The 12,079-nt window shown below is 46.7% G+C and overlaps 1 protein-coding gene across 2 annotated transcripts in view; it reads right to left on the bottom strand.

Annotated features, from left to right (window-relative positions):
* LOC138642144 (histone-lysine N-methyltransferase EZH2) overlaps nucleotides 1–12,079 on the bottom strand; it is an 86,967-nt gene that overhangs the window by 14,726 nt on the left and 60,162 nt on the right. Inside the window, exons 13-17 of one of the 2 annotated variants that reach the window (XM_069730097.1) lie at nucleotides 11,772–11,812; nucleotides 10,941–11,066; nucleotides 10,656–10,834; nucleotides 7,596–7,691; nucleotides 5,982–6,063 (exon numbers count right to left, since the gene is read on the bottom strand). In XM_069730097.1, coding sequence (XP_069586198.1) covers nucleotides 5,982–6,063; nucleotides 7,596–7,691; nucleotides 10,656–10,834; nucleotides 10,941–11,066; nucleotides 11,772–11,812 — 524 coding nt within the window. Of the gene's footprint in view, nucleotides 1–5,981; nucleotides 6,064–7,595; nucleotides 7,692–10,655; nucleotides 10,835–10,928; nucleotides 11,067–11,771; nucleotides 11,813–12,079 lie in introns of both variants that reach the window. The other variant, XM_069730096.1, reaches the window with a different exon arrangement.

Consider the following 12,079-nt stretch of genomic DNA (forward strand, 5'->3'; position numbering starts at 1 on the left):
GTATCGTATTGTGAAATATATACATTTATAGGAAGTGCAACCCCCAGTGAATAGGGAGGGAACTAAGGGTGTTGTCATGGGCCTCCGAGAAATGCCGCTACCAGTAAGTAGCTTAATGCTTTACTCTGACTCCCATGACAGCACGACGAGAGAATTACAGAGATGTAAGCTTCCTTAGGGAGGGACTATGGCCTGTAGCACCCTTAACCCGAATGTGAGATCAGAGGAAGCCCCCAAATCCAACCTATAGTGCTTAAAGAAGGTGGACGGGGATGACCATGTGGCCGCCTTACATATCTGGTCGATTGATACTCCAGACTTTTCCGCCCAGGATGTAGCCATGGCCCTGGTGGAATGCGCCCTCAGATTCTGCGGAGCCGGACCTCCACCTGCAGTGTAAGCCAAAGAGATAGCCTCCCTAATCCACTTTGCTAGTGTGTACTTTGATACCCTAAGTCCCTTTCTAGGGTTTTGGAAAGATAAGAACAACGCATCATCTTTCTTCCATGTGTCAGTAATAGAGATGTATTCTAGCAGGCATCTCCTAACATCTAATGTATGGAGTAGTTCTTCTTTAGGGTTGGAGGGATTGGGAAGGAAGGATGGTAAAACTATCTCCTGTGTCCTGTGAAACCGTGATGACACTTTTGGTAAATAGGCTGGGTCCGGTCTGAGGATTAAATTCTGTATAAGGGGATACCCTGGAGAGTGCTTGTATGTCCCCAACTCTACAGGCAGATGTAATTGCCACAAGAAAAGCTGTCTTAAGAGATAGGGCCTTAATTGAAGCTGATTGTAAAGGTTCAAACGGCTCTCTAGTCAATGCTGACAGTACTAGGTTGAGATCCCAAGGCATAGATCTATCTTTATGTATGGGTCTAGATCTAATAGATGCTTTAATGAACCTCGAGATCCAATAATTATTGGCGATGTTACATGAAAATAGAGCCCCTAGGGCCGAGACCTGTACCCTTAGAGTACTAGTGGATAGATCTAGCTCTAAGCCTTTTTGCAGAAATTCTAAGATTTGTTTTATAGGTAATCCCTCTTCTAAATTAAAATCAGAAGAGGCCAGAAATTTCCGCCAGGTTCTAGCGTAAATTGTTGTGGTTATTTGCTTTCTACTTTTCATAAGGGTCTCAATTAGACTCGGGGAGAACCCTTTGCTTTTTAGCAACGCCCTTTCAAAATCCATGCCGTTAAATGGAGATTCTTTACTTGAGGATGACTGATCGGACCCTGGTAGAGCAGATCTGGAATGTCCGGAAGTACCCAGGGGTCCTCCACTGACATGATCCTGAGCCAAGTGAACCAGGCCCTTCTGGGCCAGAATGGGGCAATCAATATAACTCTGGCCCGATCTTCTCTTATCTTCCTGACTACTAGGGGTAACAGGCCTAGTGGAGGAAATGCATACGCCAGTTGAAAATCCCATTTGATCAGAAAAGCGTCTACCGTCAGAGGATTTTCCCTGGGATTTAGGGAACAAAATTTTGTTGTCTTCCGGTTGTCCCTGGTAGCAAATAAATCTACTTCTGGATGTCCCCATTTGTGGACGATCTGATCGAACACGCAATTGTTTAGGGACCACTCCCCTTGTCTCAAGGTGTTGCGGCTTAGAAAGTCCGCTTTGATGTTTTCTTTTCCTCTTATGTGTAGAGCGGTTAGGGATAAGAAGTGATTTTCTGCTGTCTGGAACAGACGATTCGCCACTCTCATCAGTGACTCGGAATGAGTTCCACCCTGATGATTTATGTATGCGACCGCCACCTGGTTGTCCGATAGGATCTTGACATGATGACCCTGCAGATATATGAGGAATTTTTTCACTGAAAGCTCTACTGCCATTAACTCTTTCTGGTTGGAGGAGGCTGATGTTAGGGGAGGGGACCATAGACCCTGAACCATCATGTCATCCATGTGTGCTCCCCAACCCGAAGGGCTAGCATCCGTTGTTACAACACGTGTTACCTGTGACACCCAGGGAACTCCCGCTGATAAGTTTTCACTGTCTAGCCACCACCTAAGAGATGTGAGTGCTTTTGGACCTAAGGTAATCTGATTCTGCAGGGACCCCTGTAAGATTCTATCATTAACCAGCACCTCGGATTGTAACGGTCTGGTGTGGAAATGGGCCCAACGGACGGCGGGAATGCAAGAGGTTAAAGAACCCAATAGTGACATAGCCTGTCTAAGGGTCATGGATGGCTTATCAATTGCCCTAGACACCTGTTGCTGGATATGTAACAACTTGTCGGGTGGAAGACAACACTGTTGGGATTCTGAGTTTAACAATAGTCCCAAAAATCTTTGTATTTTCTGGGGCTGTAAACGAGATTTTTCGTAATTTACGATCCACCCCAGATGCTCAAGTTTGGATGTGGCTGTCTCTAGCTGAGAACGGCAATGGTCTGCAGAGCTCCCTACTATAAGAAGGTCATCCAAGTAGGGAATAATTAGGATGTCAGACTCTCGTAAGTGTGCCATGACTTCGGCCACTAACTTTGTAAACACCCTAGGAGCTGCCGATAAGCCGAAGGGAAGAGCTCTGAACTGGAAATGGCGAATCTGGCCCCCCATTGACACAGCTACTCTCAGGAATCTCTGGAAGTGTTCATGTATTGGAACATGATAGTATGCATCTTTTAGATCTACAACTACCATGAAACAGTGATTAAACAACATTTTTATTGCTGAATTGATTGTTTCCATTTTAAATGATTCATTGACCAGGAACTCATTAAGACATTTGAGATTAATGATCGTTCTAAAAGATCCGTCTGGTTTCTTAATCAGAAAAAGAGGAGAATAAAATCCCCTTCCTCTTTCTGATTCCGGAATTTCAATCAGCAGGTTCTTGGAACATAAGTTGATAACCTCTGCTTCCAGGGCTGCTTGCTCAAGGGGGGAGGAACGTAAAGGGGTTCATTTAAATTTTTCACGAGGCCAGTGATTGAAGTCCAGTTTTAGACCTTCAGTAATGATGCCTCTGACCCATTTACTGTTTGTAATGTCAAGCCAAGCTGAAGAGAATGCCGACAGTCTACCCCCCACAGGGATCGCTAGTCATTGGTCCGGTTTTTTCTGATCCTTTGAGGAACGGCGAAACATATATCCCGTACCTCTACCGCGTCTGTCTTCCCATCTGAAACTTTCTCTAGTGGGAGAGGACCCGCGTTTCTTCCCGCGACCAAATCTCCTTCGATTGAACGGCCGGCGGTAAGATGAATATAGATTGGGGAATTTCTTTTTGTCATCCCCTGCTTTTTCCAACAACTCGTCCAGAGTTGGACCGAAGAGGTATTGTCCTTCACACGGAATGGCGCAGAGCTTGGTTCTAGACTGAATGTCACCTGACCAGCATTTCAGCCACAAGGCCCTGCGAGCCGCGTTGGATAGTCCTGCCGCTCTAGCCGCCATTCTGACAGAGTCCACCGATGCGTCCGATAGGAAGGCTGCAGCATTCTGGATGGTCGGTAGAGCCTTCAGAATAGTGTCCCTGGATGCACCGTCCTTAAGCTGAGACTCTAACTGATCTAGCCAGACCATTAATGATCTGGCCGTACATGTTGCCGCCACAGCAGGTCTGAGAGATCCAGCCGCCATCTCCCAGGTACCTTTAAGGAATATATCTGCTTTTCTGTCCAGAGGATCCTTGAGGGTCCCCATATCCTCAAAGGGTAATGAGGCTTTCTTTGACGCCTTTGCAACAGCCGCGTCCAATTTAGGAGCTTTATCCCATGTATCCACAACCGGATCGTCAAAGGGATACCTGCGTTTTAATGCTGGTGGTAAGGCCCCCTTTTTTTCTGGTTTCTTCCATTCTCTAAGGATCAAGTCCTGAATCTTTTCGTTTACCGGGAAAGATCTATGTTTTTTACGATCAAGTCCGCTAAACATCATCTCCTGTTTCGAGGGTTGTGATTTAGGTTCCTCTATACCCATGGTGCCTCTAACTGATTTGACAACTTTGTCGATTTTATCCAAGGGTAGACAGAATCGTCCTGACTCCTCATCTGATGAAGAGGAGAGAGGACTGGAGAGATAGGAATTTTCCTCTCTTTCTTCCTCTGAAGAATTAGAGTCCAAGAGAGTCCTATGCTTTGAGCCTTCCGCTTGGGATAGGGACCGTAGTGATTCCCTTACTTCCAGCCGGATCATTTCCCTCAGATTTGTCGGAGTTACGGACTCTTCTGCTACCTAGGGGAGGACAATATAGGAGATAACTAATATCTGACCTAATGTCACTACCACCAACCCGCTCCTGTAGACCTCACCGTCTGCTGTATACAGGGGGCACATAGTTTTTTTGAACAAGAGTCAGGTAGAGGGACTCCACAGAGGGCACACTCCTTATGTTTAGACTTTCCCGTACTCTTTTTCCCCTGGAATGATAAAGTATAAGGGGACGGCGTCACAGAGTGAACTTTCACGTAGATCACTTACCCGTGCGCCAAAGTAAAGTACCGGAATCCGAGGGGTTTCTTTAGTCGAAGCTCTGGATCCTTGTTCGGAAGAGCTCTTACGACTGGGCTGGTCGCCTCTATCCTTCTGTTTGGGCTTCTGACGTACCTCGTCTGGCAGCTGCTGCTGCTCACCACCACTCTCCATGACGAAATGCGACCAAAAGCAGGGATCTAACATCTCCACCTGCATAAATACCCCTTGGATCCGGTCAGCAGATGGGCCAGCGCTGTCCCTATTGGTCCAGGATACAGCAGAGGGCAGGAGATCTTGCGGTCAAAACCGGCACACAGACGCGATGGGCGCCGCCATCTTGGGACGACTGCGCATGCGCAGACGTCCGGCGACCCGGAAGCGGCCGCTAACCCCGCCCCCTGACGTCACTGCACCCGGAAATGCTCCAGCACGCGCTGAGAGCTGTGCAGGATGCCGGGGATGGAGCGCAGCGCTCCGGGAGCTCACCCACACGCCTGAGCCCGGCACCCGCAGCCACGCCATACCGCTGCACCACCAATGGGAATACTTACCTGCGCCGGCGCTGATGGAGGCAGGAAATCCTCCGGACTCCGCTCCCTGCTGCGAACGCCACTGCCGTGAAAACCAGCAAGGACCACCGTGGCGTCTCCAGGGATCTCCGCACCGGCCGAGGTAGGAGACCCCCCCGCTACCGTATTCGGCCGGCCGGCCGGCCTGGGCTCCTTCTGTAGGCATCCGTCCCCTTCAGGAACAGGAAACCAACTGAGGCAAGGGAGAGGTACCGCCCTTTTGTATCTGTAGGTTTCCTGTTCCTAATGGGCGGATCCCCTCTCTCGTCGTGCTGTCATGGGAGTCCGAGTAAATAAAGCATTTCCATGTCTGTTTTTAGGCAATGTTTTACTTCAAAGAAAGAATCAGCTGTGCTCCCATGCTGTCCTGGCTGTATAGCTTTATTTAACAAGTTAAGAGCCGTAGAGCTCCGATCCTCCCAGGGCTGTTAAGGCACATGATGGTTAGTCAGAGTATTTCCTTTTCCTCGTGGATGCAAATTTTTCAACAGCTGTCTTTAGTTTATGACGCTAAAAGCATAAGAGACTTCAAATAAAAGTGCATTATTTCTATTGTACTCAAAAGGGGAGGTCTACATTAAGGATAGTGGGCCCAGAGCTGTGTAAAATACCTAAAATAACAATCTCAGCAAGTTCTTTCTTCCTCCCTGAGGCCAGCGCCAGCTCCCTGCAGAGGTGCGGTCAGGTAGCGCATGTCACCACTCTAGTCAGTCTCTGAGCTCAATACCCCAAGCTCAGCACAGACATGGCGCTCAGTGACGCGTGCTCTTCACCTGACAGGACCGCTGTAGCCGAAACACTGAGAACTGGGGCAGCGACAAGCAGCCGGTGCAGGACCAAGGAGGTTGTGTGCCTGCTGAGGTTATTCTACAAATGGTTATAAATCTGTACTTTTATTTTCTATGGTGCAAGATGTGATGTGGCAATTTTACAAATGGTCCATTACATGCACATAGTAGCTATTAGACTTACCATTGTTCAAGTTAAAGAGGAAGCTGCACATGTATTTATCATACACTTTCCCTCTTCGATCTGCTTCATCCTGAGATATGATCTGAAAACAGATTAAACCACTTATTGACCAGCTGACACACCATCGAAGGTGCCTCCATAATCCCCTTTAATATCTAAGGCTAGGTATGATATTCTACAATGGCTTTAGACATAAAGGCCCAGCTTGGTCACTGGAAAGTGTGTCTAACCTAACTAACTTGATAAAATACTTATCCAGCTCAGAATAATAACAGTACAAGATTTATGCAAGTATGTCGGGCACGGCCCCACAATGCAGTCATAAAACACGTCCATCTAGAGAGTGGAATAAGTAGACACATTCAGACCATCATACATTGATTAGTAACATAGGACAGGTTAATGACTCTGTGCACACCGCACGGGAAAGAAATGCTGGGTGTCTACTGGTTGGGCTCAGTCCTTATCCACATGCACGTCACTTGACAAATGGTAAGGTTTTAAAGGGAACCTGTCACCCCCAAAATCAAAGGTGAGCTAAGCCCACCGGCATCAGGGGCTTATCTACAGAATTCTGGAATGCTGTAGATAAGCCCCCGATGTAACCTGAAAGATGAGAAAAAGAGGTTAGATTATACTCACCTGGGCGGTCTGATCTGATGGGCGACGCAGTCCGCTCCGGGGCCTCCCATCTTCTTACGATGACGTCCTCTTCTTGTTTTTACGCTGCGGCTCCGGCGCAGGCATACTTTGTCTGCCCTGTTGAGGGCAGAGCAAAGTACTGCAGTGCGCAGGGCCTCTCTGACCTTTCCCGGCACCTGCGCACTGCAGTACTTTGTTCTGCCCTCAACAGGGCAGACAAAGTATGCCTGCGCCAGAGTGTGAAGACAAGAAGAGGACATCATCGTAAGATGAAAGGCCCCGGACCGGACCATGACGCCCATCGGATTGGACCACCCCTGGGTGAGTATAATCAAACCTCTTTTTCTCATCTTTCAGGATACATTGGGGGCTTATCTACAGCATTACAGAATGCTGTAGATAAGCCCCTGATGCCGGTGGGCTTAGCTCACCTTCGATTTTGGGGGTGACAGGTTCCCTTTAACCATTATGTTTCGGTCTGTTTTTTTCTGTCCAGTGGTGCGTTTACATGCTGCATGCACACCGGTTTACATCCCATACCTTTGTATTTTTTTTTTTATTGATTAGTAAGATGCAACACTTTAATAACTATGGCATACACTGCATGGGACAAATGCTATTGCTGACACAAGCAGACCACCCTTAGTAAGCAAACCCCATCTATCTGCTCTAATAACAGCACTTGGAGGCCATGAAGAGGGGAGTCCCAGTTTGCTAGAAAGTGCACTTGGCACCATCACAATCAGCCTTACAATGTGGGCAAGGAGTACAGTGGCCATACATCAAATGAGGGCCAAACCCGCCATCTAGTATGCAGGGTGCCCCAACATGTCCCTGATGAAAGCTGTATGACAAGAGAAGGACATGTTGGATTTCCACGTCCAGTCGTATGTGCTACAGATGGAGTCAGGAGAGATCACTGTAGGGTGTATGATCACCTGGAGATGAATTTGTGAGCAATTCTTCACGTACCTCCCCACAGTACTCCGAGATGAACTCATTCTTCTGTACAGGATCTTTGATGAAGATTCCCCATCCAGCCACATCAGAAGGTGCCAAAAGCAAATGCTAAGAAAACAAAATATCTTAAATTGCTAGGGGAAAAACTGTGCAGTGGGCAATGATGGTAAATGAAATGCATTGCGAGGAAGGAAAACAAAATCTTAATAAAATTCACCGTTGCTTATGCAACAGATGACAGTGCAATTCACATTAATAACCTCACTGCGGCAAGGCAGTTCACAGTCGCAAGACAGACATTCAGGTGTGTGAACAGAGCAAGCATAAGCCGCAAATTAAAGAGAAAAGAAAATAATAATAATTTCACAAAACTGCACCTACGGCCAGGCACTCATTCAATGGCAGCTTCCTTTCTTTCTAAGCCACAAAGAAATGGAAACATGAAGAGTAGAGGATTAATGAGACCTGCTGTCACGTGGCCGCGTCTCATGATCGTTGTGGGAGGAATGCGGTGTGAGATGGCCAGCCCACGCTCTGCACCATTCCTAATGTCCAGGCAGCCATACCGCCCATTCACGTGCATCTAGGTCAAAAACTCAAGAGGCCTTACCTAGCAATTCTGCCCCTTTGCCATAATTGGACCATATCAGTCTGCAGAATCAAGTGTTATTGAAAGAGGATGGGGGGCAAACAAAGACAGGGTACATGTTACATTCCTCTAACCCAAGAGAAAGGCAACGTTACTTAGACGTAACAAATGTCTGGCTACATGAACATAAACCAATGTATGGGTTCAGAGCGGTTATAAAAAGGTATAGCACAGAGGAGCCCTGAAGACAAACCACACTCTCAGGTGCAGCAGCTCAAAATATTGGAGACAAAAAATTCACTTTAGGGGTTGAGACAAAAAAAAAGTGCTGTTAAATCAATAGATAATGGCAAATTCAACAGTGTCCCAATGGTGCCCCTGCTGCATCCTGTGTAACTACCTGTGATAAAACATGCAGGTGCTTTAGCTGATGGTGGTGCATGCAGTTTGTATTGACCCCAGAGAAAATAGTGCGGGAAGAGAAGGAATATTGTTTGGTGCCAGCCGATTTGTATAACCTTACTGTCTTCTCCTTCCATGGTAACAGAGGGCCTCAGTAAATCACATCAGTGCAGAACAACAAACTCCATATGGTGGTCACACCATACACTGAGTATTATTTCTGGCCGCTGAGCTGCTTGTACTGCTGTGATTTATGGAGGTGAGCTCAAAGGGCCTCTGCTATAGCACATACGTCACTACTTAGATGGAAGGACCTGGCAGGGAGGCGCAACGTCAGACTACTCAGCAGCTAGGCTGGTCCCTGCCATGGGCATTATTCTCCTTCCCCGTCCCACCATCGGTGGGATCAATAGAAACAGCACATGCTACCAGCAGATAACGCACCTCTACATAGTCGGGGGCAGGCAGATAAAAGTGTATCTTTTTAACACATCCAATTGTGAAACGGCTTAATTTTCCATTATCTATTCATTAACCTGCACATTTCTTCATGGGACAACCTCTTTAAATAAAATATTAAACTTCCCTTAATGAAATATGACAAAATATTACCTTACCTTCCAAACCATGTCATGGGCAGGTCTGAATATCATGATGATGGACTACAAGTACCAAGTACTTATCGCCCCGACATATCTTCTCAAGTTTTAGTCACTATGATTTTGCGTCAAGCCATTATTAACATTGGGTGCGCTGGGCTATTTAACACGAGTCCTTTCGCGGTAGAATGACTCTCCCCATTTGACAGTCATCAAACTATTACCTCAAGTCATACATTTGCGGAGATAAAATGCCCCAGACTAGAGAATATGTACACTGTAGTCAGCAGAAATGGACAAGAGGGAGGGGCACTGTCAGGCAGTTCTCAGCCAATCATCACCTCTGGGAATAAAGGCCCCCACACAGTAAATAAGTCATCTATCTAATGTTTACGGGCCGCTCCTGCTTGTCTCTATACACATTAGGTCGGGGGACGCAAGGATCGGGTGGTGGGAATTTAATCGCTCAATCCTTTCATTCAGAGTGTAGCAATAATTTTGACAACGGCTCTCATAGAAAACAAGGAATGCTTGGCCAAGCTGAGTGCACGAGAAGTAACGAGACAGAGCTGACAGCCAAACAACCGTTCTGCCATCCAATGCTTATGGACTTTTTGTTGAGGACCACTGAATGACAAAGGCCGTATAGCAGTGCCCCTCTTTCATGTCTCTAAGTTATAGAGGTTGTTCGGTATTTGTAGGCTGATGGCCTACGCCAAGGCAGGGTCACACGACGTAGAAGCTCTCAATCGAGCAAATCAGGTCGATTATGCTAATTGCACTCTGATCCGAGTCTGACCAGAGTATCTGCTTAGTGTGATCAGATTCTCTCAGATGAGCGAAGCAGAGCACACTGTAAGAAAACAATATTTCTCCATCTTCTCCATTGTGTAAGTGTAGGGAAACTGGACTGCACTCCATGCACCCACAGACTTAAATGGGTATCTTTCGATCTCAGAGTGAAATCAAAGCAAATTTTTTTGACAGCCAGACTCTGCCAGTAAAAAAAAAATGTTGACAGCACTGTCCCATTGAATAACTAGTCCAAGTGCTATCGGATAAAAAAAAAAAAAAATCAGATAGCAATCGTCCTATTTATATGCTGAGGTGACCCTGACCTAAGCATAGCTCATCAATACCAGATCGATGGACGTGCGACACCAGACACCACAAATCAGCTGCGGATCAGACCGGCACAGGTCCATCAACTGCAGCGGGATACTGTGCTGTACCAGGCCGCAGCGGTAATGCCATCAATATTACAGTACGGGACAACCACTAAACACAGCGTCACTAACCAGTCTCACATTATAGAGGGACTTTTCCTTACAGAATTCTTTCCACCCGTGTAAATACGTGGCTGGTGGACTTCTGACAGTCCTGATGCTGCTGAACATGTGAGGGCACCAGCCCGTCCGCTTACTGAGAGCCGCACCTCACTGCATTCCCTCATGAATAAAGGACATTAAGCAGGCGACTGACCTTTTTGGATCCTCGCTGAATGCTGCAGTTCTTGCAGGAGACGTTTTTGCTGTCCCAGTGGTCGGCAGCACCACACGTGAGACACAAGTCTGGGTCACACTCCCGCACAGCCAGGTAACATGGGCATTGCTTGGTGTTACACTGCGCTTTACACCGACATCCTGGGAACCGGTTTTGGCCTTTGCATAAAGACAGTTCGTGTTACATAAAGGAGGAAAAAGACATTCAAAGCGTTTAAATTGTAAAATCAAAATCTTGAAAATGTGTTTTTACCCTTTAACTTACACTCGGAGCTGCACTGGCAGAACTTCTCACAGAAATTCTGTGCAATTACACAGGGACAGGAGCCATCGCAGGGCTGGCGAGGATGGTCGCAAGGCTGGTAATTGTAAACGTGATTAGAAGAGCCATCTGCAAAAACAAAGTGGAAAGATACAATGTAGAGCGAGAAATCATTTGGCAATTTAAAAATGTTCATCCTTGAATGAAATGAATAAGGAATAATAAAGGTGCCGCACGAGCGAATACAGAGCATGGATCGTACTGCTGGTCGAGGTCGGTAGAAAATCTGGCTGAATTTATTACAGGATTTTCAGCTATGAACACCCCTGATGATAGAGAGTTGTCCAGTCTTATGATACAGGGCTGCAGACTTCTGAATCCTCACAGCGCACACAATGCAAGAATTCTTCATTGCCGGCACTGGAAGCATGACTCAAGAATGCAATTTGCATGTATGTGGTCACTTGTCGACTAGACATGCACGGCCTAGCACAACTAGTTGGACTGTGGCAGGAAGTATGCACATTGCATACTTGTGGTCACATGACCACTCGTTCCCAGCACCAGAGACACCATTGGCAAGTCTTGAAGTCACAAAGAGTGACTGCAGCCTCGAGTCCCAAAGCCGGACAACCCTCAAGGCTTATAGAAGTAGCTAGTTCTCGGGAATGCAGACCACCAAGCAGTCTCCCCTCCCCATAACAATCATCATGCTTCATTTAAAAGGTCTGTTTTGCGCAATTAAGCGATTGGGAGATTCCATTTTACCAGCTAAAGACATCAAATTCGGAATATAAGCTACCAATCTAAAGGCTCCATACACACAGGACATACCCTTTTTCAACTGGATTTTCCTGCAATGTGCGGCCCACAACCTGGAAGGGAGAAAATAAAAATAAGAAGTCGCCACCATGAGAAAAGATGCTTCATAGAGCGAGGCAAATCTTACACTATCCTCAGTGGCCTCTTCTTCATCTAAATTAAACCCAGTCATTGAATTTACCTTTGACAAGTGATCTAATATATTTACTTCTGGGCAAATGGGTATAAATATACAAATGTAAGTATCTCATCTACCCGAATCACCTATCCCTGTCTGCGGATCGCGCTGCTACTCAGTCTGACATCTTTCATTCAGCACC

This window comes from Ranitomeya imitator, chromosome 6, assembly GCF_032444005.1.
Source record: "Ranitomeya imitator isolate aRanImi1 chromosome 6, aRanImi1.pri, whole genome shotgun sequence".
NCBI lineage: Eukaryota > Metazoa > Chordata > Amphibia > Anura > Dendrobatidae > Ranitomeya > Ranitomeya imitator.